The 24523-nt window shown below is 42.6% G+C and overlaps 1 protein-coding gene across 16 annotated transcripts in view; it reads right to left on the bottom strand.

The window, feature by feature from the left end:
- The window catches only part of afdna (afadin, adherens junction formation factor a), a 116752-nt gene that overhangs the window by 2214 nt on the left and 90015 nt on the right, over nt 1–24523 (bottom strand). For 5 of the 16 annotated variants that reach the window (XM_087852179.1, XM_087852183.1, XM_087852182.1 and 2 more), the window contains 15 exons: nt 23448–23513; nt 23286–23359; nt 20915–21033; nt 19440–19640; nt 18331–18422; nt 17935–18135; nt 17260–17398; nt 16306–16705; nt 15449–15693; nt 15148–15362; nt 14353–14532; nt 12468–12506; nt 10235–10369; nt 5841–5940; nt 137–221 (listed from right to left, as the gene is read on the bottom strand). In XM_087852179.1, coding sequence (XP_087708305.1) covers nt 137–221; nt 5841–5940; nt 10235–10369; nt 12468–12506; nt 14353–14532; nt 15148–15362; nt 15449–15693; nt 16306–16705; nt 17260–17398; nt 17935–18135; nt 18331–18422; nt 19440–19640; nt 20915–21033; nt 23286–23359; nt 23448–23513 — 2291 coding nt within the window. Of the gene's footprint in view, nt 1–136; nt 225–5396; nt 5941–10234; nt 10370–12467; nt 12507–14352; nt 14533–15147; nt 15363–15448; nt 15694–16305; nt 16706–17259; nt 17399–17934; nt 18136–18330; nt 18423–19439; nt 19641–20914; nt 21034–23285; nt 23360–23447; nt 23514–24523 lie in introns of all 16 variants that reach the window. The other 11 variants (XM_087852184.1, XM_087852190.1, XM_087852189.1 and 8 more) reach the window with 7 other exon arrangements.

Raw genomic sequence — 24523 nt, 5'->3', positions numbered from 1 at the left:
TTTTAAGGCACTTAAACCTAAATTATCTGTAGTTTAAGGCAAAATGGATGTAGACTGCTACAACAGAGGCAACCACCCATGACTAAAAGTGGCAAAGAAAGAAAAAAAAAAACAAAAAACCCACAACAGAGCTCACCTCCTCGTCCATTTGTCTCTCGGGTCCTTGTAGACTTCTCCTGTTCCTACAACTCCTGATGAGTTTCCAGTGTACGAGTTAAATCCTGCTAGATGTTCATGAGCCACACAGCACAAAGACAAGAGCAGCAAGACACGAGTTAGCATCGCTTATGTGCAGCTTGTGATTAACCAAAAATCATCTGCAACAGAAGCTGCTGGGAGACAGTTCGGAAGATCTCTGATATCAATTATCAGTGACGACAACTACACATAGTGAGTGCACTTGGAAATGCTTTAAGTCAAACTGAATCGACAGCAGACCAGAGACCCCAGTGACCATTACCCAGCAGCTTCTCCAGTCATTATCACTTCATTTCCCACAGACCAGCCTAAGCAGAAAGGAGGAAAGAAAAGAGAGCGAGTTGTGGAGAAGCATTAGACAAAAACCTCAGATCTCATTAAACTAGAGCAGCGAGCAGAGAGAGAAACACAGCAGTAAAGTAAAAAGCAGTTAAAGAGCCATTCCCAAGCAGCAACAATGGTCTGTGGAAGTGTCAGGTGGGCTCTGAGGTTGAGGTCACCGCTAAACATGTCCGAACCAATTCTGTTACTATCTAAATCCAGTAGTGCTTAAACTCGGCGTATCTTCAGAAAAATGAAGAAGGGCTCCCAAAGAAGCCAGGTGAACAAACATGAAGAGGGTGACCGCGACCTTTAACCCCAAGTGAGACGTTAGTCAGTTGTTTTACGCATTCCTGTGTCTTTCCAAACTGTAGCAACATCAACAGCTTAACGAAGGTAAAGCTTCGTAAAACCATCGCAGGATCCTATGAGCCAGGAGTCTGAGACTTGTTTCCAGCACACAAAAAGTTCCTTCCTGCTGGCTATAGAAGTGTTAATGGTTTACTTTCAATAAAGACCAAAACCGACAGTGCTGATATTAAAACTTCAGAAGTATTTGAACTTTCTCTTTTATTTGCTTGTTTACTTCCCTTTGGTTGTTAAAATGACCATTGCTCACTTCAGCTCCAAAACACAAAGATCCCGGGCAAAGTTTGATCACTGACACCCAATTACATCTTCTCTGGCCAACACGGCTGCATTGGAGCCGGACAGGAAGAAAAACAGACTTCTAATTCTGACTAAGGTTCTTTTTTAAAAACACATCGGCCCAGATGTGTTGGAGCTTGCTGGCCACTTTCAGACTGGATGCTGGTGCAGATTCCCGCTTCCTTCCTGAAGCTGTTTGCAGATCTACTGCCTCCAACTGGTGACCAACCCAGGGTTTGGTTTGTTTCTTTTTATAGATTTAGTCAAGTTTGCTACCACATAGAGGGCAAAAGATGGGATTTTTAACCATTTATCTATTAATTTTACCAAATCATAATTAACCAGAACTAATGACCAAAAGAGATACATCCACCACTTTTCAGTGGCAGATGTATCTCCCTAGCTACCTTCATTCGAGTAACTATTTGCTGTTTTGAGAAATACCTGCAAAGTGCTCTCTGGTAGGAACACAGTGGTCCAAACGCGTATTAATCCACCACTGAAAATAGTCCCCAATGGATGAACCATTTACAGCTTTTCCTGTAACATGTGCTGAAATAACTAAAGAACCCAGATACTTACAAAAGTATCCCGTATGACAGTGCCTGGCTGTTTTGTTTTCCCTTTTATAAATTGAGTATAAATTAGGAATTGTCTCAAACCAATTGCCTGTTCAAAATAGTCGACATTGTTTTGTTTTTCTTCTTTTTAAAGGCATTTACAAGAATACAGAATCATTTAAAAAAATGCCCAGAAAGGCTGTTCTTTTCTGTTTTTAGCTGATAAAATGTTTCATTTCACTAGCTAAAACCAGCAAGCAGGAACTTGGAGAAATGTGGGATGATAAAACCTGGCAGACTCTCTTCGTGGCTCAGTATTTGGCACGTCATGCTAAGAGGAAACACTGGATCCACATGGTAAAGAGGATTTCTTCTCTTGTGTTCTGTGTACTGGTGAGGATAGTGGTTGAATCTCACTCAGGAAAAACCCACGAGTTAGACATTAAACATCCAGTCCCAACTCTACTTGGCTGCCTTTCCAAAGAGCACAACTGCAGTCTAGATGGATGTAAGGTTTCGTGTTTCAGGATGCAAATCAAAGGTTGGTACAGTTCAGACGCAGACACAGTGATGGGGTGTGAACCCCGATAGATTCATCCAGCTGGCAGCTCCCAGGCTTTTTACTTTGGGTTTTATTGAGCCAAAAGCAAGAGGGGGTGGGGGATCTGAAGTATAGTCTGGGACAGGATCAAACCGGGTCCCACTTCAGCCCACATAAATACAAACTGGCAGAGAACAAAGCAACCACAGAGAAACAAGCCTCGTTCAAGGCCAGAAACATTCCTCTGTGCAGCCAAAAGAGATGAAAATTATACTTCTGGCACTACAATAGAAAATTCTTCACATTCACATGAAAAAAGTCATCCACTGGCCTGTGATTGATTCTCAAAGGTTATGAATGTTTTTCTTTTACTCTGGCTCGGTTATCTTGGAGGCCAAAGGACGCCCGTTTAAATTGCTGTTTTGTTTCCCGGCTCTGGTACACATCTTTCTGTTTGAGCATCGCTCACTGTGGATAACTGAACTCGTCCTTCCTCTGCAGCTTTCTCCGGTTCGTGCACCTTTGAGGCAAACTGGCATCTGTATTGTTTTTCCTGTGGTTTCAATCTTGATTACACAAAAATACCTCTAACTCAAGAAGAGGCCACACTTTATTAAAGTGAGACTCAAACCTCTAGGAGCTGCCAGCTGATCAAATAACACACATCAAATACAGTTTCATATTGGCAGGGAAGCTGGAGACTCAGGTGCTGTTTGTTCACCTGAACCTGCCGCAAAGCCCTGTGGGAGTTGTAATAAGGTTTTAGTAAATAAAGCCGCAGCGTTAGACAGCACTGAAGCTACAGCAGAGACACAGACTGACAGGCGAGATGACAGAAATTAAACAAAAGCTGATACGAGGAGGGAAAATTAGGCACTTCTGGGACAGCAAATTAAGAGAGAGTCCAAAACAGAGACACGCAAAGTGGGGAAGAGCAGCAAAGAATAAATAAGGAAATAAATACAGACTGCAGCCTGGTGGAAGCTATGCACAGGCAGTAAAAAGCAATAGAAATCAAGCCGGTTACTGGGGTGAGCTGCTGGCAGCCAAAGTGCACTGTTTGCTGTGTGTTTATGCACAATGTGTTTGACTGTGAGGTGAAACGTGCAGATTTTACTCCCGAGGGAGGGGGGAGGGGGTGTTTGGGTGAGGTAGGTTGTTGGGGGTGGGGGGTGTTAGTGGGATGATTTTGTTTAATTTAAGTGAGATTGCAGCACAGAATTCCCATGAGGTCCTGGATGTGTTTTGATCTTTAATATAAGCAGCAGCAGTGGCGATGGAGGTGGTTTCGTGTTAAAGGTGCAGGCGGCCTCCTGGACCTCAGGTGCTGCTTAAACTCAGACTGTGCTGCAGTCAAAGCTCTGTTTGTCTATGGATGTTCAAACTGCTCAAATTGACAGCATCACAAAGGGATCGTTATGTCTACTCATCACCGAGTCATCTGTCTTTTTTCAGGCCAACACAATGCCTAGTTTAGGTACTTACTAGATTTTTGGGAACCTTACTTTATGAAAAATGAAAAATACTAACAGAAGATGCTAAAAACCTGATGAATCTGTGATACCAATACTATGGAAATAACTCACTTACTACCACATATGTACCGGGGTCAAAACCTCAATTTATCAGTTGTAGGTTTTTTTGACTGAGTTGCTTTTTACATGTGACAAGAAAAAAAATCCACTTTAGTCCCCAATTTAGTTTATTTTTTTTTATTTTGGGGGCTTTTTTGTTCTTTTAAACTAAAAGAGGATCAAAAACCTTAAGGGTTTACCTTGCTTTGTTTTTTCTCTTCAACTCTAAACTGGATCATCATTTACAAAACAATCATCTTTTATTAAGTAAATCTAATAACTGACCATAAAGTCATTAGGAAATTGCTTAGCGAGGTCATCTTCTCAGGCTAGCTTCCAAGCTGGCTTGTTTACTCGCCGCCTGCTGGTCATTAGAAAGAATGCGTGTTTAAGGCTCAGCAGGTTTCCCATTTCCATCGCGGAGCCCTGCGTTTATCTTTTACACGAGCTCTATCAAAGGGATAGGGAATAAATAAAATTCTGGGTGTAATTTTTGTGGGAACACAAAACTTCCAAACAGCTTGATCTCTTTCAAACAATGAAGAAGAGATGCCCATCTTGAAATAATATCTGACATGGATAAATCAACATTTGGACTGCGTTAAAGACTATTTTAACCTCTCGATAAAAAAAAAAAGCGGCAGCCTGATCATGAACCTCTAGAATTTATGACGCTCCGTCAGTGTGGTCTGAGTAGACTGAGCTATAGAGAAGGAAAACGAGCCGTTTAAACAGACACAGACAAAGAGGAGCTCCTTCACTCAACACACTGCTGCCGTGTGCAGTTTTTGCATGTTTATGAAATGATTCTGCTCAATTGAGTGATTGATGGGTGTGAGAAGCCAATGGTGTGTCTCCTTCCCTTTAAAGCCAACACCGCTAAGCAGAGCCACGGGGCAGGACGGGGGGGGCGGGGGGTGGGGAAGACGGGCAGGCAGGCAGGCAGACTGACGGCTGGCCTTTACCCCCGCCCCCCAACCCAAATTCCCAAGCAGCAACCAACCAGACACAAAGGAGGCGGCGAGCGACAACACCAACAGTACTATGATTGGCTCTGATGGGTCTCAATCTGCAGCAAAAAGTGGTGGCGTGATTATCGATTGCTTTTTTCTGTTCACTAGTGCTGATCGAAGGGGGTGGGGAGGGTGATTGGAGGAAGATGAGGACGGAGGGCGGGGGGAAAAAAATTACTGGGGGACAAGAGGTGTTCAAATAAACCTACAATGAAAAATATGAAACAAACAGAACCTGATTTGCTTGAGGAGGAAGAGAGGGGGGGGGGGGATTTCCACATATAAAAACTAACACAGTGATGAATCGACGACAAAAAAAAGGAAAAAACAAATAAATTTGGACAAACATGTAAAAGAGGAAAAAAGTAGACGGTGGAAGTGAAAGGGCACAACACCTCTCTACTGAAAACAAGATAAACCAAGAAGAAAGTAGCACTAAACCATAAAGGAGTGGGTAGAAAATGAAGATGAGTGAGTGAGAGGGAGGGGCGGGCGCTTTAAAGGGCGCTGTGGCGAGCCTGACTCCTCTCTCCAGTTCTACCTTTAAAGCCTCCTGGGGGCATGGAGCTCGGTTTGGCAGGAAGGGGGGGGGCTGTACTGTTGGAGTTGTTGACTGGCGGCTGGAACGAGCCAGACAGGAAGATGCCGTCAGAAAGAGGGCGGGGCTTGCGCGCAGTGGGCGGCGGCTGAGGCTTGCTGTGATTAGGCGAGGCGGAGGCCGGGAGGTCGCCGTACGACTTCCGGGTCGCCGACAGCTTCACCTGACCTGATTGGCCGCCGCCGCCACTCCCTGCTTTGGTGGAGTCCTCCTCGTCTTCGTCATCGCCCGTGTAGGTGACAAACTTGGCGGTGTAGAGCATGTCGGGGGAGGTGACCTGGGTTTTGAGGTAGGACGTGTTTCTCTGTGGTGGGGGTGGGGGGGTGTTAGTAGGGTTTTGGGGGGCGAGGGGTTGGTAATCCCGTGGAAGCGGGGGCCGATACAGACCGGCCGGCTCGTCAGGCGTCAGCAGCTTTCTCTCCGCCTCCTCGTGCTGCCGGCGCCGCTCGGCCTCCAGGCGAGCGTAGTACTCCTCCTCCTGTCTCCTCTAGGGGAGGGACAACCTGTTAGTAAGCGCCGCTCTCAATGGCTCACACCTAACACTAATCAGCTACGTGGGAAACTACTCAATGAGCTGCACTACTCTGCTTCTGCACAAGCAGCGCTCCACCAGTCTGATGAGACTCCCACCCAAACTCCAACTGAACCTGAACTACAGCCGCATGTAAGAACTGCAAAGTGCACCAAAACTAAACCGTACCAGCAGGTCAGGGGCATCGTTTCATAAGGTGTTCCAGCTGCATCTTAATGAATGACTCAGAAATACTGATGACATGTTTGAGGTGTAACAATTCTGAATCCGAGAACAAAAATGAAGCATCCCTGATTTAAGATCATCCACGGGACGAAAGAACTGGAAAATCGATAGAAAAAAAGTGGCTCAAAAGTGGAAGTATGAGCCAAACTGATATTAAGAAGTGGGGGCAGAGCTCAGTTGCATAAAGGTACTGCCTCACACTTCAGTGCGTCCTCTGGGATATAAAAAAGTTTTATTAATAAACAACTATAACATTTATTTTCTCCTGTGTTTCTTATTAAAACAAATATACAAAAAAATACCTTAAATATAAAGTCATATAAACCTGCTTTGTGGTGCAAAGCAGACAAAATCACAAGCAAAAAACTCGACCAGCTGTGAACGTTTTAAGATTTACACTAATAAAAGTTTAAAATGGAAAAAGCTTTTTTTTTCCTCCATTTGTTTTATATAATTTATAAATCAGAGTAAGCAGCTCTCCAAGTTATCTACATGTAAACTTTTTAGGCTGCAAATGGGAGGTGTAATTAATAATCAAGCACAATTTCCCTTCAAGCATAAACAGGATAATGTGAGGTATGTAAAAAAAAAAAAATGGTTGCAAGCTGTGAAAACAGTCCAGACGCGGCTGCTCTGGAACGAAGCATCTGATTACTGCTTTCATGAATGATTCATGTGTTTATTATTCATTTAAAATCTATTTAACTTGATTGAAATAACTTATAAAGTTTATGAAATGATACATAATTTCAGTTATTCAAATGTGACGTGTTTCCTCAGAGGCAAAAGTGGAATATTTTAAATACCTGCTTTTTCTGAAACCTACACATTTGAGGAGCTGGGTAACTCAAAAATAATAATAAAAAAGCATTAATTAACTAATAAGCTACTTTTTCAGAACTGATGTCAACAATCCATCCAAAAGGGAACGATTAACTTTATCTTTAAAATGTTATGATTAATGTGCTCTCAGTTTTAGGAACATAACCACATCTGCTTTCCCTTCCTACAGCTATTTCACAAAGCCAGCTTTTCTTTTTTTTTCTTTGATGATTTTTAAATCATCTTATTAGGTTTCAGAAAGATAAAAAAATAAAATAAAATCAGGGACCAACTTCAAGGCTGATGCCCCTGAGCTGGTCTCAATTCTGCTGGTTTCCTGTGTCTGTGAATGTACACTGATGCAGCTCGGCGGTCCTGAACGTCACGCCTGATGCATATGTTGCTCCACATCACTGCGAAAATCTAATATCGTGGTTTTTTTAATGCTGTCCATCAACCAAACCTGGGAAATCTCCTCCGACTGGTCTATGAAATCCGCTAACTTGACACAACGCTAAAAGTATCCAGCTTACCGCCGTCTCCTCTTCCCTCATCACTCTGTTTGTGTATGTGTGCTGGGTGTCCATGTGTGCTCAGTTTTCTGTGTGGCCCGGGTTTGTATTTTATGGTTTGTGGGTAGGTTTTTAAGTTTCCAGCCCACCCTGTCTCCAGTGGCTGAGCTCCAATATCTACACTAGGGGGTGGGAGGCCTGTGATGAAGCTTCACTGGTGAATGTGTTTAGATTTTGAGGTTTGGAGTGTGACCAGCCGCTCCGGGGTCACTCAATCTGGATGCTTCTTGTATCAGATTATCTTCACATTTTTTTGGTCCGTTTCATGCGTTGAAGGCCTGCCGGGAGGAGGCTGAGGGGAGGGCTGAGTGTAGTTGTGATTGTACATGTCTTCAGAGAGACCATGCGCTGCTGTGGGTGTATCTGAGCCGCTATGGCCGGGTTCAGCCAGCCCAGTGGGAATCTGAAGAAACTGGGAGGGATTAGTGGATGTGTGGGGTTTGAATGAGTGAGCGGCTGGGTTTCTGAATATGTACAGTATGGATGGCTGAGGGCGGGTATGAGGCAGGTGGGCCGACACACTATGCGGTGCGTGTGTGTGTGTGCATGATGTGGGTATAAAGCATGTGGTTTTTGGGAAAAGTTGGAGGAGGGTGGGCAGCATTCCCCTAAACATAGTTTCCAAAGCAATGCTGGATGAAATGACAACAAAAAACAAAATTAAAAACCTCACAAAAAATAAATGAATCAAAACTGCTTCCCCAAAATAACTGAAACTTCCTGACGCACACTGACGATAACAACAACATGATGGGAGTCCCATGCTTCAGGTGGGTGGAGGCACATAACATGACACAGCAACACATCACATAGGGTGGGGGGGTGCACAGGATGAGGACATGCAACTGGACAACTTCATAATAAACATCAGAACAATCATAACAGCCTAAAAACAGTTTATTTATCTTAGAAAAACCTAAATATTCTCCTAATTAACATTTAATCAAATCCCTGAGATTTCTGGGATGCCTAAAGTTGAAATTGAACGGTAAAAATCTGAATAAATATGCGTGATATTTTTAAACAACCAGTGGTCTTATGGGTGGTTTGCAGCTCACAGGACAAATGGACCGCGCTAACGGTATCACAGTGAAATCAGCGGGCACGACACAAAGATAAAAAACAATGAGCATGTTTGATTAAACACGCACGACACATGTGGGTGGGTGAATGCTGCACCAAACCACTGGTCATTTAAAAATACAGCACATGTATTACATTTCATCTCTCATATTAACCTGAGTTACTAAGTGACATTGAAGCCTAAGCCAACAAAGGCATGAAAGTAAAAGCTTTGGGTAGTTTTCAGACTCATTCATCTGCTGCACATTTTACCGTTACAGTGAAGATTTAGTTTAAAAAGAAGCAAAGGTGCTTTTTTAGCAATTAATCCCACATTAAGTGTCCCATCTTGTCATCCATTCATTCGTTGCTTTTTTTTTTCTTTTTCTTGTATGTTCACGTATTACTAGTACTCTGACACAGATCTCACCTCACACTCTCGCTAACCCTGACCGCCAGTGAGAGGAAGCCCTTGTCCGTCGCTTGAATCCACGATCTCATTCTTTCAATCACTAACCCTCACCTGCCGCCACGAGCGGCAGGTGAGGGTTGCAAAATGACAGCTGCATTTCTCGCTCTGCTCTCTATTTCCCACAACAGCTTAAGTAACTAAAAATCTCTTGCTTACAGAGGAAAACAGTTTGCTAAACGCCCACCAAACTGAGGCTAGATACAAAGGATTAATATATAAATAACTATAGTTTAACTTTATAGTAGGACTGATAAAATCCTATTATCTGCAATTTTAATTGCATTTATTAGACAGTTAAGCGTGCACCAGATAAAAGGGTCTGAATTCTTCCAAAGCATCTTCACATTCAGGGGTTAGACCGATATGATGGGCTGGTATAGTTTAAAATCTCTCTGAAATCAAGGTGTGAATGTACAAAGAATATAAAACGTAATTTATTTTTACCAAAGTGCAGGCTAAATATGCAAACAAACTGAATTGTAAACACAGTGGCCACATTTTAGCTTACATCGACAAGCTAGAAGAAAACAACATGCAACACTTTCAAATTAAAAGCCTTTTTCAGTAGGACTAAAAATGTTGTCATTTGCATCATCTGTGCTGTAAACACTTATCTGGTAACAGGGGAAACAGTTTGCCAGTATGTCTAAAAGTTTAGCACCTTTAAGTATAATCCAACAATCTGAATTAAATTACATTCAATCTTATCAAATGCCAATATTTTGGTTCTTAACAGGAATTTTTGATGTTTAATGAGGATTTTTAAGGACCTTATTTCATATCATGCTAATAGCTCCTTGTTAGCATCACGTACTTTGGTTTTATTGTGTATTAGCAGCTGGCTGTTGCACCCTAACAGGGAAAAACATACTTTTTAAGACAAGAGAAAGCTGCATAATTTTGTAGATTTGGATATAATGTAATTACTGTTCAAATATCGGTCCAACCCCTCTGTCTGTGTGTGTGTGTGTGTGTGTGTGTAAACCTAATCTGTGCTACACCTGAAGCTCTGACTCAGTAATACTTTAATAAAGGCACAAAGCATTAATTTTAATCAGGTCAGAACTCCAGCGGTTTCAAGGACAGACACACCGACCTTCTCCTCGGCCTCCCGCTTGGCTCTCTCCTCCTCCCTCCACCTCCTCTCCTCCTCCTGCTTCGCCCGCTCCTCTGCCTCCCTCTTACGAATCTCCTCCAGCTGCTGCTTACGCCGCCGCTCCTCGTCCTGCAACTGGTCACACACACCCGCAGGGAACATGCCGCAAGGCACGCATGCAAATGAGGAAAGAAATTAGTACGCATGTCATTCACAGACACATAATCTGAGCACATTTTCTTTTGGATTTGTTCAACTGCACTAATATGTTTGTGTACAAATGTGAGGTAGAACTGTATTTGTCTCACAGGACTGCTCCTGGGGGGAGGAGCTGTGTGCACTGCAAACACACAGCACAGGCAGAAAGAAACAGACACGCACGCGCGCACTGCTAAACATGCACACACCGACATGCAGCGACAACGACAACAGCAGCAGCAGTAACAACAACCAGAAAAGGGCAGAGTGAAAAGCAAAGACAGCCCCTCCTTTGGCTACTTAAGGTGTACTTGATTTCGTTTACAGATCATTAAATGTCCCACTGAGCAGTAGAGGAATAATAAATCAAGCGTACCTGAAGTAACTGCAAGCTTAATGGGCTGCAGCAGAAATATTCCAAAAACCATCCCGACATAAACCAAGTGCAGCATGGCAACAAACGAAACAAACACACCCATTCTAGGGCTGGATGGTGGTCAGGTAAAGGGTCAGCTCAACCAAACGTTCGCGGTGGTATCTGTCCACAAAGAAGCTCCAATAAGGCTCCCTGTTTTCTCCTTTTCTAATTCTTAGTTGTATTTACACTGTAAAGGTTTTCCAGCAGATTTGAAGGCAATGCGGTCTTCCTTCTTTATTTTTGTTATTTGTTAATATTTGCCACTATTGCATTAGGGTAAATATGGTAACTACATCATTCTAGGTCATGAATGCTATGACCCTGGTTAAATAAAACTAAATCTGTCTATCAATCATTTAACCACAAAGTGATTTTCTGAAGCTGTAGTGTCTAAAAATGTCTGGAACCTGCAATATTGATAATTGCCAGTAGGGGGCAAGGCCTTTCCTGCAAAAACAATTGTATATAAGTCTACGAGAAATTGACCCAACTTTTGTTTCTTCTTTTACCCAATTAAACACTTTCCTGATGAGTTTGTGGTCTCAATGTGGTCTACAAAATCTGTTTATTTTGTAAACTAGGATCTAGTTTTAGAGTAAAAACTCTTGTTGTTAGCTTATTAGTTCTAACTCCATGTTCAAATATGAGTTGGACATGGAGTGTTTTTAAGCAAAAATTATGATCTAAAGCACAGGTGTTGAACTCCAGGCCTCAAGGGCCGGTGTCCTGCAGGTTTTAGATGTGTCCTTGATCCATCACAGCTGATTTAAATGGCTAAATGACCTCCTCAACATGTCTGGAAGTTCTCCAGAGGCCTGATAATGAACTAATAATTTGATTCAGGTGTGTTGACCCAGGGTGAGATCTAAAACCTGCAGGACACTGGCCCTTGAGACCTGGAGTTTGACTCTCCTAAAGGTTTCAAAATTGTACTTCACAAACTAATGGATCTGAGTCTCTGGGTGGCCAAGTCCATCTCTTATGTACATTTAATCAAGTAAAGCAAGAATTAGCTAGTCTAATAACTTGGTTGAACAGACCCAATACAGAGAAGACAAAGAGGCTCAGCAGGTCACACACAAATGGATGGATGGGTAGACAGACGAATGGATTCATGACCACCACGACAACATGATGTGGCCCTTCGCAGGCAGCGCAGGGGGCTCGCAGGACTGTCATGCATTGGTCTCGACCCGGATGCCCCCCATGATGCATTCAGCCATGCAGGCACCACCTCAATATGTACTCAAAACATCACTGCTGAAAAGAATCACACCAACCGCAGCTCTGCTAATCTGAAAGCATGGACAGGTTTGGTTTGCAGTTATCAAACACCAATATTTAAGCAGCAGCTTCGTTCACCGTCCCCCAGCAGGTGTTTTGAGTTGACAAAGAGATGGACAGCTTCCCCAGCCAAACAACATCAAGCATCCCAGGACCAACTGCTCGTTAGCTAATCATGGCCCAGTCCCGTCTACCACCACGACCCCCGATGAAACGACAACAGCAAGCCCAGATGGGTAGGGAGAGACACGGGCAGGTGGGAAGCCCAGACAGGAAACAGGAAGTGATGTAAGGGCAGGGAGAAGATACTCGTCATTAACAGGATGAACATACCAAGTCTAGAACAGAGATAGCTGGGACAGCAGTCTGCTGCTGAAGAGGAAGAAGAAGAAGAAGAGAATAGAGAGTGAGAGAGGGAGGGGAGATAGTTGGAGGAGGAAATACCCAAATACTGAAAAGGAAGGTGTGGAGGAGTTAAGACTAGATTAGAAAATCAAGGGAGGAACTAAAGAGTAAAACAGAGATAAGAGAAGAGCAGGGGAGGACATAGAATAAAGTGAAAACATTGTTTGGTCTTATTACTCTGTTGATGAGAAGCTTTTAAATCTAAAAACTACAGAGCTATATCTTTAACGTTGAGCTCATCATCCCATATTTTTCTCTTCAACTTTATCAATGAAGTCCAAGACGGGTCCAAGACGTTTTTACTTCTTAGAGAAAGTTTAATTTTGTGGTATTATCCATTTACTGTAAGCTGACTAAATGTCCACTTTTAGTCATGAAGACCTAAATAAACTAGACCCTGTTTACACTTGGCTTAAAAATACATTATGAACAATCTAACACAGGTGTAAATGACCACCGAGGAGCACTATCAAACCTTACTGGTGGTCTGGGACCCATTTCAGAACATACCTGTGGTAGTGTACATACTAATGCACACGTGGGGGGAAAAGTCAAACAAACCTCACTCAAACAACCACAAAGAGGCACAATTATCCCAAATCAGCAATAACTCCTTACTGCAGTGATGCACATTAGATGACTGGACAGCATTTAAATGGATTATTTTATGTTAGTAATACTGTCACAATAACCTCTAACCACGTTATCCAATGTTTTACCTTTTGCGTACTTTATCCAGTTCAGTATCGGCCCTTGGGAACAGTACTCATAGACAGTAAAAAAGATGGACTTACTTTGACCAACCACTGTGAACAGCTGGAAACGCCTGCACATTTCTATTAGTGTCTGAAATATGTTTCTGGTGTATATGAGCCTAAATTCCCTTCCTAAGCAGCCAAAAGTCCCCGATTTTAAAACCAAGTGTATACCAGTCTTCAAGATGAATAAAGTAGTTCAACAAAGAAAAAGAACACAGCAAACCAAAAACATAAAAAAATAAAATAATTCACACAGTGAACCAAACTGAGATTCATCCACAGCTACTAAAGACAACCACGTTCCGCATCCTAAAATATCCAGTCAAAGTCTGGCAAAAGTCAGCTACAAAACAGTTACCTTCACTACAGAGCTACTGGGAGGAACACACAGCAGATCTACACACGACCCGGAGGAATGCACAACTGATGTGTCTGAAAGGAAACCTAGAAAAGCACTTCCTCCTGAGGTTTCAACACACACTCAGGGTCGTGCTGGATGACTCGGTGAATTCAAACACCCAGCATCATCTTCACCTTAAAAATACTGGATATTTGATATCCATTGTAGTGCAAGACCTGTGCTTAAATAATCAAAAGGCTGCACATGTGCAGCATTTGTTCAAATAAAAGTCACATCCACGAGATGTGAAAGCAGCTTTAACGACGCTGCTGCCGCCTGCCCTCCCATCCACCCCTCCAGCCAATCAGATTTAAGCAGCTCAGCATGGCAAAGCGATGACAGAAGCATGTTGCAGATGCACATTGCAGGACATTCATAGTGGGAGCCATTTTCCCTTCTAGCATTTGAAAGGCGGTTCTGTTTTCCCCCCCATCAGCCCGATTTCCTGCGGCTCGCCCTGAAGTCTGAGCTGATGGGTAGTAATGCTTGAAAAACAGAAGTCAGAAAGTTTGATTTCTGCCAAAGCAGCCTTTGCACATGATACGATTTCGACTCCCTCCTTTTCTTTTTGTTAAGAAAAAAAAAAGCACCTTCCCTACTTCCTTCAAATGAAGAACTCATTTTTCCCCTTCAGTCATTTCCTTCCATTTCTTACCCTGGCTCTCTTCTCGGCCTCCAGCCTCTGCATGATCATCACGGTGTCCACGTCTTCATCATCCTCCTCGTCCTCCTCGTCGTCGCTCTGCTTGGACTCCTGCAGTCGTTTCTGGAACTGCCACTCCAGCATCAATTTCCTGAGGCGGTCGTTTTCTTCTGCTGTTCGCTCGGGCTTTGCCTGCAAAACAAAATGATGTTTAGAAACCGAAGTCGTCTTACCGGAAAAAGCCACAAGGTCATCTAAGTATACCTGATATCCAAAAGTACAGTACTCATCAGTCTTTGGAGCATTTGTCAATCTGAAAGGTGTTACAGTATACTGTAGGATGGGCATCACAAAGATTTCAGACGCACAATCAGAACGGGGCACTGGCCAGTAGCTTTTACAGAAATCCAGCTTTATGTATTTGGTTAAACCCTGCTCTATCCACGCATAGATGCAGGAGTGGAAAGAGTGTGAGATATATAACCTCTCTAATAATCATATCTTTTACACTTTTGTGTGATACAACATTTACACCCTGCACCTACCACTTGATATCAATATCTGGTAAACCATTTCTAACAATATCTGACCTAATTACTTTCTTTTGAATGATCTTAACTGGTTTTTACCATTAAATATTTCCTACTTGAGGCAAGAAGATAAAATAACAGTTTGCATAGGAGTTCTGGTCATACTCTTCCACAATATCCTCATAATGTCAAGTCGATCACATTAATTCTGCTACTTCCTTCTAAAACATGATCTCTGATTTCAAATCACTCCTCCCACTGTTGTGAACAAAAGTACCTGCAGCTCCTGGATTTCCTTGTCCAGCAGATCCACGATGTGAAGCTGCTGCTGTTTTTCGGCCTTCTCTCGGGCATCTCTCTTCCAAGGATCTGGAGACAGACTGTCGCTGGACGTCAGCTCCTCCTTGCTGATGGTGATGTACTGCAGGTCTCGCCTCTCGATGGTTCGCGGCTGCTGCTGTGGAAGCAGCTCCCTGATCACTGTATCCATGCCTGCAGGCATGTTGAATACTAGTTATTACAGAGACAAGACTGGTTTGTTTGTTTAAACAAGAAGTAACTAATACATTTCTTGTTACCAGCAGGGTTGGAGGCACTAGCAGGAAGAGGTACAGCAGACCGTGGCAGACTGGCCAGCTTCTCTGGTCTGGGTGGAGGAGGCTGAGGCTGTGGGGGGTGGTAAGGCTGAGGTGGAGCCATGGAGGCCACAGGGGGCTGGTGGTGAGGAGGAGGCATGGCTCCTCCGTTGTGAGGCTGGACGGGCATGACAGGGTTGGCCCGGATCTGACCCAACTTCCTCTCCTGCTCCCTCCTCTTCCTCTCCCTGGAAATGCATCAATATCATGGTCATTAATACTCAAAATCAGATGCATAAATGAAGCAGTATGACATCACCTTGTTTTTTTTAATTGAAAAATGGGAATCCTGTACTAACACTTTTTTGCTTTTAGAGAAAGTGCCATTTAAAAGGGTGACTTGGCCAAGGTCTTAAAATGCAACAAGCATAAAACAGGCAGAATATACATTATTATATATAAACAAACACTAATGCATTCCTCTTTTAAGATCATATTTGGTTTAGATCTTTCTGCAAAGTATTCCACATTCAAGGTTCTGTACAACGAGGGCACATTAAGACAAAACTACCTACTGAAGCGTTGTTGGTAACTAGACAGAAGGGTGCAGAGTTCATTTACTCCAAATGTAAAGAAGTGCAGCGTATGCTGATGATGCAGCAATCTCTGTATCAGCAAAGACTAAACAACACGTTGAAGAGTTACATACATTACTTTATTTGCATTTTATTTTTAAAGCATAAATGCTTGTCTATATCTTCCCTCAGAAATAATAAATAGCAAGCCAGATATAGTAAATAGTAAATAACAAAGATGCTTTTTTTGCTAACATTTCAATAAACAAAACAAAACAAGCCCACCTCTCCTCCTCGAGCCGAGCCTTCTCCTTCTCATACCAGCGCTGCTGCTCCTCTCTCTTCTTGCGGTCAGCAGCTTGCTGAGCCGTTACTGGATTGATAGCAGCTGGAGGGGGCGGAAGCGGTAGGTCCGGCTGTGGGTCGTAGGGTTCGGGGTACGCTGCTGGAGGTGGAGGTGGAGGAGGGGGCAGGTCAGACCGAGACGGCGGCTGTGCCGAATGCGGCGGCACGGCGTGAGGGGCGTTGGGCGTCTTCCATCTGCCCGGGCCGGTCTTCTGGTTTTGGGTCTTGTTCGAAGAAGAGGAGGATGCGGAGAAGTTGAGATGCTCCTGGCTTGATGTTGATGACTCCAGGGAGGAGGACACCTGCGGCTGTGGAGCCCAGTGGTCGGGCCCTACGAGACCTGCAGACACAAAGAAACACATGGTCACCTGCTTGACCAGGGACACCAACCGCACTTGCATTCAATACTCCATGAAAAACCAGTACCTCTGAACCCTCTTAGCCTAAAAAGGAATTTTATCACTAATGTTGGCACAATACTTTAGTACTAATCAGCTTTCTGAAGAAAGATGGAGGCTTGGTGATGGTAAAACTACAGAGTTTTTTTTCCTGGGCATCTGCAGTCCAAAACATCAGATTTTTATATTTATTTTTAAAGTGAAATAACTTACAACTTAGTTATTATTATTTATTTTCATCTGATGAATGTCAGAAATGACAGCACGTCTGATTTGCTATGCTTTTGCAAATTATCCTTGCTCTGGTCCTTGAATTTAATATCATGATTTGTGTGTTTTTATGTAATTGTGAAGGATAATCAACTTTTAAGGGACATTTGGATGCTGACAGCCTTTAAGCTGCTGTATAATCTGGTAGTGAACACACTAACAGGTGCTGCGGTCCTTTTTCTGTCAGCCTCTCTGATCCGATCTGAAGTCAGCTTTTCCTTCTTACCTCCAGGTGGACCTCTCTGGTATTCGAGATCTCTGTGTGGGTAGTCCAGGTCCCGGTGCTGGTAGTGTGGCTGCATTCGCTCATCTGGCCTCATGCCTCCTGGTGGTGGATACAAGTCCTCCTGAGAGTGATTAATCCGCTGCAAAGCAATCAAAACATTAAATATTAGATGAGGAAAAGTATGAGTTATAAAAGGAGAGAGGAGGTGGTGGTTGGAAGCACAAATAATCAATATCACCTCAATCACCTACTTATTACATTCCCAAGTTTACCTTAGAGGTTATTATGTAGGCTCTAGTTTGTCTGTTCTATTGTGTTATCTTAAATTGCTTTGTATTTCTAATGTTTAAATATGTTTTTCATGCCTGTGACGCTTTTTAAGCCTTTGCATATGCAGCTATAACCACGATGACTCATAGGAGATGGAACAAACGATGCTCAAAACTGGGAGGACGAAGATGAGAGGAGCTCACAGCCAGAAAAGGATGGAGAAGGAGATGATGATTGGCTTGTCAACACCATCAAGCTGATGTCTTCAAACATTTCTGTGTCACCAAAATGTGATTTGGAAAAACACATTGATGAAAAATAAAACTTTCCTAATCTTTTTGGGTCTCAGAGAGCGTTGTAACACCCAGAAAAACAGTATCTGAAAAGTATCTCAAGCTTCTGTACCTGCATGCTGTTGTTGTGGATGTTATCGCCCATGGGGAGGCGATCTCTGTCCTCCATACCCTGCCAGTGTGGTGGGGGCCCCTGCTGCCCTGGTCCCACCACCCGATCCTGGCTCTTGGAGGCTGGGATGGTGAAGTACTCCCTGGGATATGTCTGAGTTGGGATGGGGTAGGCTTCTGGGCGGGGAGGGGAGGGCTCATCCTGAGGAACAAAAAACAAGCGTGTGAAAAAAAACAAAATATTTTGAGATGGTTTTCCAGGAATAAACAAGACTAAGCCATAAACCTGATAAATGATTTCTCATCTCTGCTCAACATACTGAGGGTGCTCAAATGTTGTGTCACTCTGCTGTTACATTTCCCATAAGGGTAAGGATTCAGTCTGATGGTTACTTACGTCTGCACACAGGTTCCCGGTGGAGACAGAGGTGATCTTGGTGCCAGGTCCTCCGGGGTACACTGATTTGTTTGCAGGACTCTGGCTCTGATCTGAAGCAGAGGCAGGAAAAAACGTTGCTTTAGTGCAGTAACAAAAACAAAAAGTCTCAGCAATACACAATTACTGAGGAACAGAAGAATGAAAATGGTTGCTGAAAATATTTTCTTTTCTTCTGAATATAAATATTTTTCCAGCAGCAGGAAAACTGGCTGCCACTGTTTCTAAATCAGGGTGGAGCAGCTACAGAATAACATGAGGGTGGTTTTATTTTTTTTCCTATTTCCTTTACTGCCCACACCAAACGTTGTTGACCAGAGATGGCTCAATGGATCAATGGTTTTATTTATTTTTTTGCATTATAAGTGAACTATGAATGATTTTATGCTCTCCTCTTAATTGATTGAGCCATTTGGTTTCTGTTTCATATTTTAATTTATGGTACTGACCTTTTGCCCTTTAGACTACTTTGTTACAGATATTTTACATGCTGTAAAAGGAAATTCCCAGCTTGTAGCATAAATTACATATACTTTGTTGGGATGTGAAATACCATGAAAGGAAGATTTCAAACATAGTAAATAACAATAATTCTTTTTAATATACTTCATCTGTTTAAACTGTATTAAAGCTTAAAGTTATGTATTATTAGTGATGTGGCTGCTTTGAGTGACAGGTGGGTGCCGACACTGTGCACTTGGCTTTACCTGCAACAATTCAAGCTAAGTTTTAAATGTGCTATATAAATAAAACTGACTTTATTAGGTATCCATGTACACATGGAAAGTTTGCTATCGTTGATAATTGAGCAGCCCAAGCTCTTAACCATATCCGATTCCAAAACAGACAACACTGTGACAGCAAACATGGCCAACTAAAGGCTTTAAAACAATGCGCGACATCACAGTGGGTACATCCTTCTTAAATATACAGTCTGTAAACCAAATAAGTAGGAAGGGTTTCATTATTTTGTGCAGAACTAAAGTTAAAGTTCACGTTATATTTGTGGCGGAACAACAGGAATTATTAAAACGACACTATAATAAATAATTAATAAGCAGCTTTCTTACTGGCTACGTTGGGGCTGGAGCGGTGGTCGGCTCGGTTCTTCAGGAGCCGGTCTTCTCCGCTCATCTTCTTTGGCTCGGGGTAAGAGTCCCAGCCGGGCTGCGGGCTCTCTGGAGAGCCGTTCTGCACCGAGCTGTTGTAGAGCTCGAAGCCTTCACTCTTTGGTCGCATTTTCCCGTTCTTCTCACGGCCTCGGTCTGACGCTGGAGGTGAAAGAAGAAACAGGAGCAGAGGAAAACAGTTAAAAAAAAGAAAAGTGAATCTTTGTGTTGCTGCAGTTTGTCAGCCTTTGTTCTAGTCAAGCTTGTGTTTGGGCCCAACTGATTTCACCTCTTTGGAGTCGTTTGTTGTCTCAGACCATTTTAAACACACATCAAAGTGCTGATCTCCTGCTGGGGCATCTGTAATTGTGACTGAAGCTAATTTAAAGGCATTTAAGTGTGTTTTAAACATAGGTTCATATAAAATCCATACAGCACAGCTACCAATTTGTTTCTTCTTCTGGCTTCACGCCATCGTTCTGTGAGAATCTACACTCCTGCTCAGCTTGTCCAGTTTCCTGTAACTAAAGACCGTCCTTCGACGTCTGCTTGTTAAACATCTCTGTCAGCAGTGCAAGAGTCTGCGGTTGAGGGAATTTGGGAGAAACACGCCTTTATCGTCATCGTGGACCACAGACTGGCCCGGCCAGAACGCTTCCTTAATGAATCTGGGGTCACCGCTCAAGCAGACAAAGACCAGCGCAAAGCCAGACAACCCTGTAAACTCTGCCATGCATGTGTGTCTGCACACACACACACAGCTGGCTCTGGCCACAAGCTCTCATTATATCCTCCAGTCTGCTAGCAGGATTTTTACTGTGCTGCAGAGAAGACAACAAGGACACACTGTCTGGACAAGCCTGCTTCTTTTCCATCATCCACAACACCAAATTACTGGCACACCCTTCAGTGGGACTAACAATAGTTCATTCATTACCACTTTTAAATACTTTAGAGAGCCGTGTTTGTGTTTTTAAATGCCTCTGAGGGTTGTTGATTGAGTTAATGAATTGTAACAGAGGTAGAAAAATGGCTTCATTATTTTTAAAACTCCTAATGATTTTATTCATTTTATTGCTGTTCATTTGTGTCTTACTACCAATCCTTTAAAAAAAGAGAAGAAAACAACCTTTGTATCTATTAGACACAAATATTACATTTATACCAAAATTAGAGAAAAATCAGCATGCGTGTGGAAAGGTTGAACCCAAGACAAGTTTTTACATCTATCTGTATAAATAATGGCTGAAATAGTTGAAGACAACCAACCAGAATTCAAAATGAATTCTCAGTTGATTTAATATTTGATTAATAAGCCATCAAAGTTATCAATAAGTCACAAAGATTTCCACAAATCATCAGCGCTTCCAAAAATACATCCAGAACCTTACACCAGAACTTTTAGTCATGAATAAAATCCTGCTTCTTGTGCTCACCTCTTGCCATCATTGGGCTCGGCTGGTTGAGGAGGGTGGCCAGTCCGTGGTAAATGGCTCCCTGCTTGGCGACTTCCAGAGTGACGACTGAGCCCGTCCTCGTCATCAGCTCTGCCGCCCTGAACAAGAGGGGGGAGCACACATTAGAGAGGGACACACTGAGCCAAGTTTCTTTGCAGCCCCTCCACAGCCCCACTCTGTGGGACAAACTTAGCCCAGTGTGGAGTCGCAGTTGTGGCTGTCTAAGGGTTTTATAATTAAAAAATAGGGTAGAAAAACAACACTACACCATTTTCGGCAAACAGGAATTTATAATCTGCATCTGTGGCGATCCATACCACAATCAGATGAATTAAGATGTATACATACATTTAAATTTATATTTCATAGACAATTTAAATTTAAATTTCATAGACAAACTTCAACTGTGTGACTTGTGATTATGTTTAATTTGGCTTATTTAGTGGCAGTTTATCAAGTAGTCACATGCTTAGGAGCGGCAACCTTGATTACAGGTACCTGTTCACGTGGGAAGCACAGCTGTAGTTTTGGTTTATGATCACCTTTTATGCTGATCGCTGTTTGTTTTTTGGATTACTTTAAACACTTCAGGGATTTAAAGCATGTCAGACAAGAAGACCTGACCTGTGTCTCTTTTTAGTTTGTTACTGAAGTTGCTATGGTTGGTTTCCTTGTATCCACGTGATAAATATAATCTGAATGTATTGTACTAACTTAAGGCATGGTGTTTTTTTTAGCTTCAAAAGTAAGAAACATGTCGAAGGCATTTTGGTTATGTAAGACAAAGCGGTTAAGATATGACACATATAGAAAAGAATGTGATTGTATAAGACTGAGACCACAGAGCGATGAGGTACTAACACGGGATGAGGACATGACTGGAAAAAATAAAAAAAATCAAAGTACCTTTTTTGGTAAAAGAACGTGTAGACAGACAAGGTTGTATCTAACACCCAGGTGGAGCTATAGAGGTTTATTCTAAGTTATTCTAAATTATAAAATAAAACCAATTTTCTTTCAGCTTCATCGTCAATATTGTTTCAAATATTATTAAAGTTTGTTAAAAAGGAGCAAATTCTCACAAGGTGTTTCATGTTTTGCCTGAAAAGTTCCTGAAATGTTGATTGAACTTCACTAAAACACAAATTTCATATCATGTAGACATAATGGTCTTAATAAGCTCATGCAGCAGAGCCTCCTGATGCTTGTTGGTCGAGCACATTGTTGTTGTTTTTTTTGTTCAAATAAATACATTTTGAGCGGGAAGTCTGGACAGCTCTGCAGCCCCCAGCACTGCTGTGAGTTAATAATGGGAATAACAACTGCCTTTACTATGAACCAGAGGAGGCAGGGATTATATTTGTCACTACCAGAGACACACTTCATTCCAACTTTGGCTCCAATGCTGATGTGTCACTCAGACACGCACGGGATGCCTGCTATTATCTGTTACATGTCCCTGTGTATGGAGCTTTAACCTAATCCTATAAATAGTTGTAGGGCAGAAGCTAACTGTTTGACTGGAAGTGATTCTGGGAATGTAACATCAGCCCCTTGGCGCTGAGGAGAAAACAGGCTCCAAATCCATATTTGGAAACATCATAGCTTTACATACACATCTATGTCTGACAGAAAGGGTAAAAATCCCTTCATCTCTACTTGCTGGGATTTGAGATTACCACGCTATGATACCCTGACAAAAACTCGAAATCTAGAAAAATTAGTTAATTGCTTTAGCTGCTACCTGCACGCTAAAGCAATTAACTTAATTATCTGTTAATCCAGTTTGACTCTTTTTGTCACAATGCAGGTAACAACACTAAAAATCAAGCCTGTGCATGTCAAGCAAGAGGAATAACAGGATTAATCTGAATGGGGCGTTAGCCACCGCGTGCTCTGGTGCTGTTTCCAAAACACACACACAGACACACAGACACACAGACACACACAGCCTTTTTCTGCTCGAGCTGCATGTTCCAGACGTGCTGGAAAATCCGTGTGTTTACAAGGACTAACGGGATGCAACGACCTCAGGATGTCTTAACCCTGAGGTCTCCGAGATGCGGTCTTCTTAAAAGTAAATTATCATGCTGACGTACCGCTGAATGTTTTCTGCTCTTAAAATAACATTAAATGTCAGTTTCATCATCTCGTGACCATAAATGCGTCACTACAGCGCGGTAGGTGGTTAAATATATAAAAAGAAAAACACTATTTACACCCTGCTGCTTCTTTGGGGTGAATCATCATCGGATGTCATAAAAATTGTAATTATAATTTGCTCGTGTGTGCTCAGGATTTCCCAAATTATTTCTGTAGATTAAAAAATGTTCCTGTACAAGTTTCTCACCTCTCTTGCGATAGGCCGACTAGACTCCGCCCATCAACACTCAACAACTGGTCACCTGCCGCCAAACGACCATCCTGTGTAAACACAAACAGACGCACACTCACACATAATGATCACATCCTGATTCTTTCTCTTGTTTCCCGTCGTAGTTTTCATACTGACCATATCAGCTGCTCCGCCTTTGACAACAGACTTGATGTAGATGCCCAGCTTCTCCTGACCAGCACCCTGCAGAGAAAAACCAAACACAGTAAGCATAATGTTTAAAAACCTGCGGGTGAAAAAACGAATGGTTTTCATAAGTGCTTCAGTTTTTATCGAGTAACTCAATTCATTCCTAACACAAAAAGTAGACACATACAATTACCACAATTATTTACTCTAAGTAGGGAATAACTTTGAATGCTCAAACTGAGTAGAAAGGCCGTATACAAGTACTGGTCCATTTATAATTTTTATTTCAGCCGGTAATGGTTATAAGTTACGACTGGATCGGGTGATCCTGAACTCATTTGAGCTGCTACAGGCTCAAGCTGGGAGAAGCAACCTGCGGCTCTTTAGTCCTTATACTGCGGCTCCACGTGGTTTGGGAAAATAAATTAGAAGTATTTAGCTGAAGTATATTTTATTTATGTTAGTTCTTTCTTTTTTTTTAACTTGTAGTTCTAAATTGGAAGATTATTGTGATATTGAAATATAAAAATAAAATAATATTTTATTATTTTTTCATCGCTCAAAATAAGCGTCACACTCGCAGAAGCCGGTGTACCCGCTGAAACGCCGTGCATTTATCGAGACTTTCAACCCCAGATAGGCCAATTATGGATCTTTGGATCCACATTATGTCAGCAGCTGTTCTCCACCGTGAACTATGTTAAAAACAAACACCGCTCACGCCTCACAGATGACAGCTTACAGTCCTGCGTAAAGATGACGTGACTTCGTACAGCCCTGATTTGCAGACGCTGTGCGCAGAGGTTCAGGAGCAGAAGTCCCATTGTAAACACGGCAGACCCGACGCTGTTTGCATGAACATGCTTTTCACACACGGTTGCTGTACGCATACAGGCGGCTGTAGCTTTTCAGCTCACAGCCCGACACACACCAACACAACAGCATAGATAGCACAGACGTTAAGGCGGCGAGGCGTGATTGCGTGTGCCGCTCAGGTGCGTCCGCCTCCCCTGCAGCGCCGCTGCAGACCACGCCCCGCCACACACATTAACCAGGTAAAATAC

Source organism: Neolamprologus brichardi, chromosome 15 (assembly GCF_056152115.1).
Source record: "Neolamprologus brichardi isolate AB-2024 chromosome 15, ASM5615211v1, whole genome shotgun sequence".
In the NCBI taxonomy this organism is placed as follows: domain Eukaryota; kingdom Metazoa; phylum Chordata; class Actinopteri; order Cichliformes; family Cichlidae; genus Neolamprologus; species Neolamprologus brichardi.
Note: the sequence above shows the minus strand (reverse complement) of the source record. Positions and strands in the feature narration are given on the sequence as shown.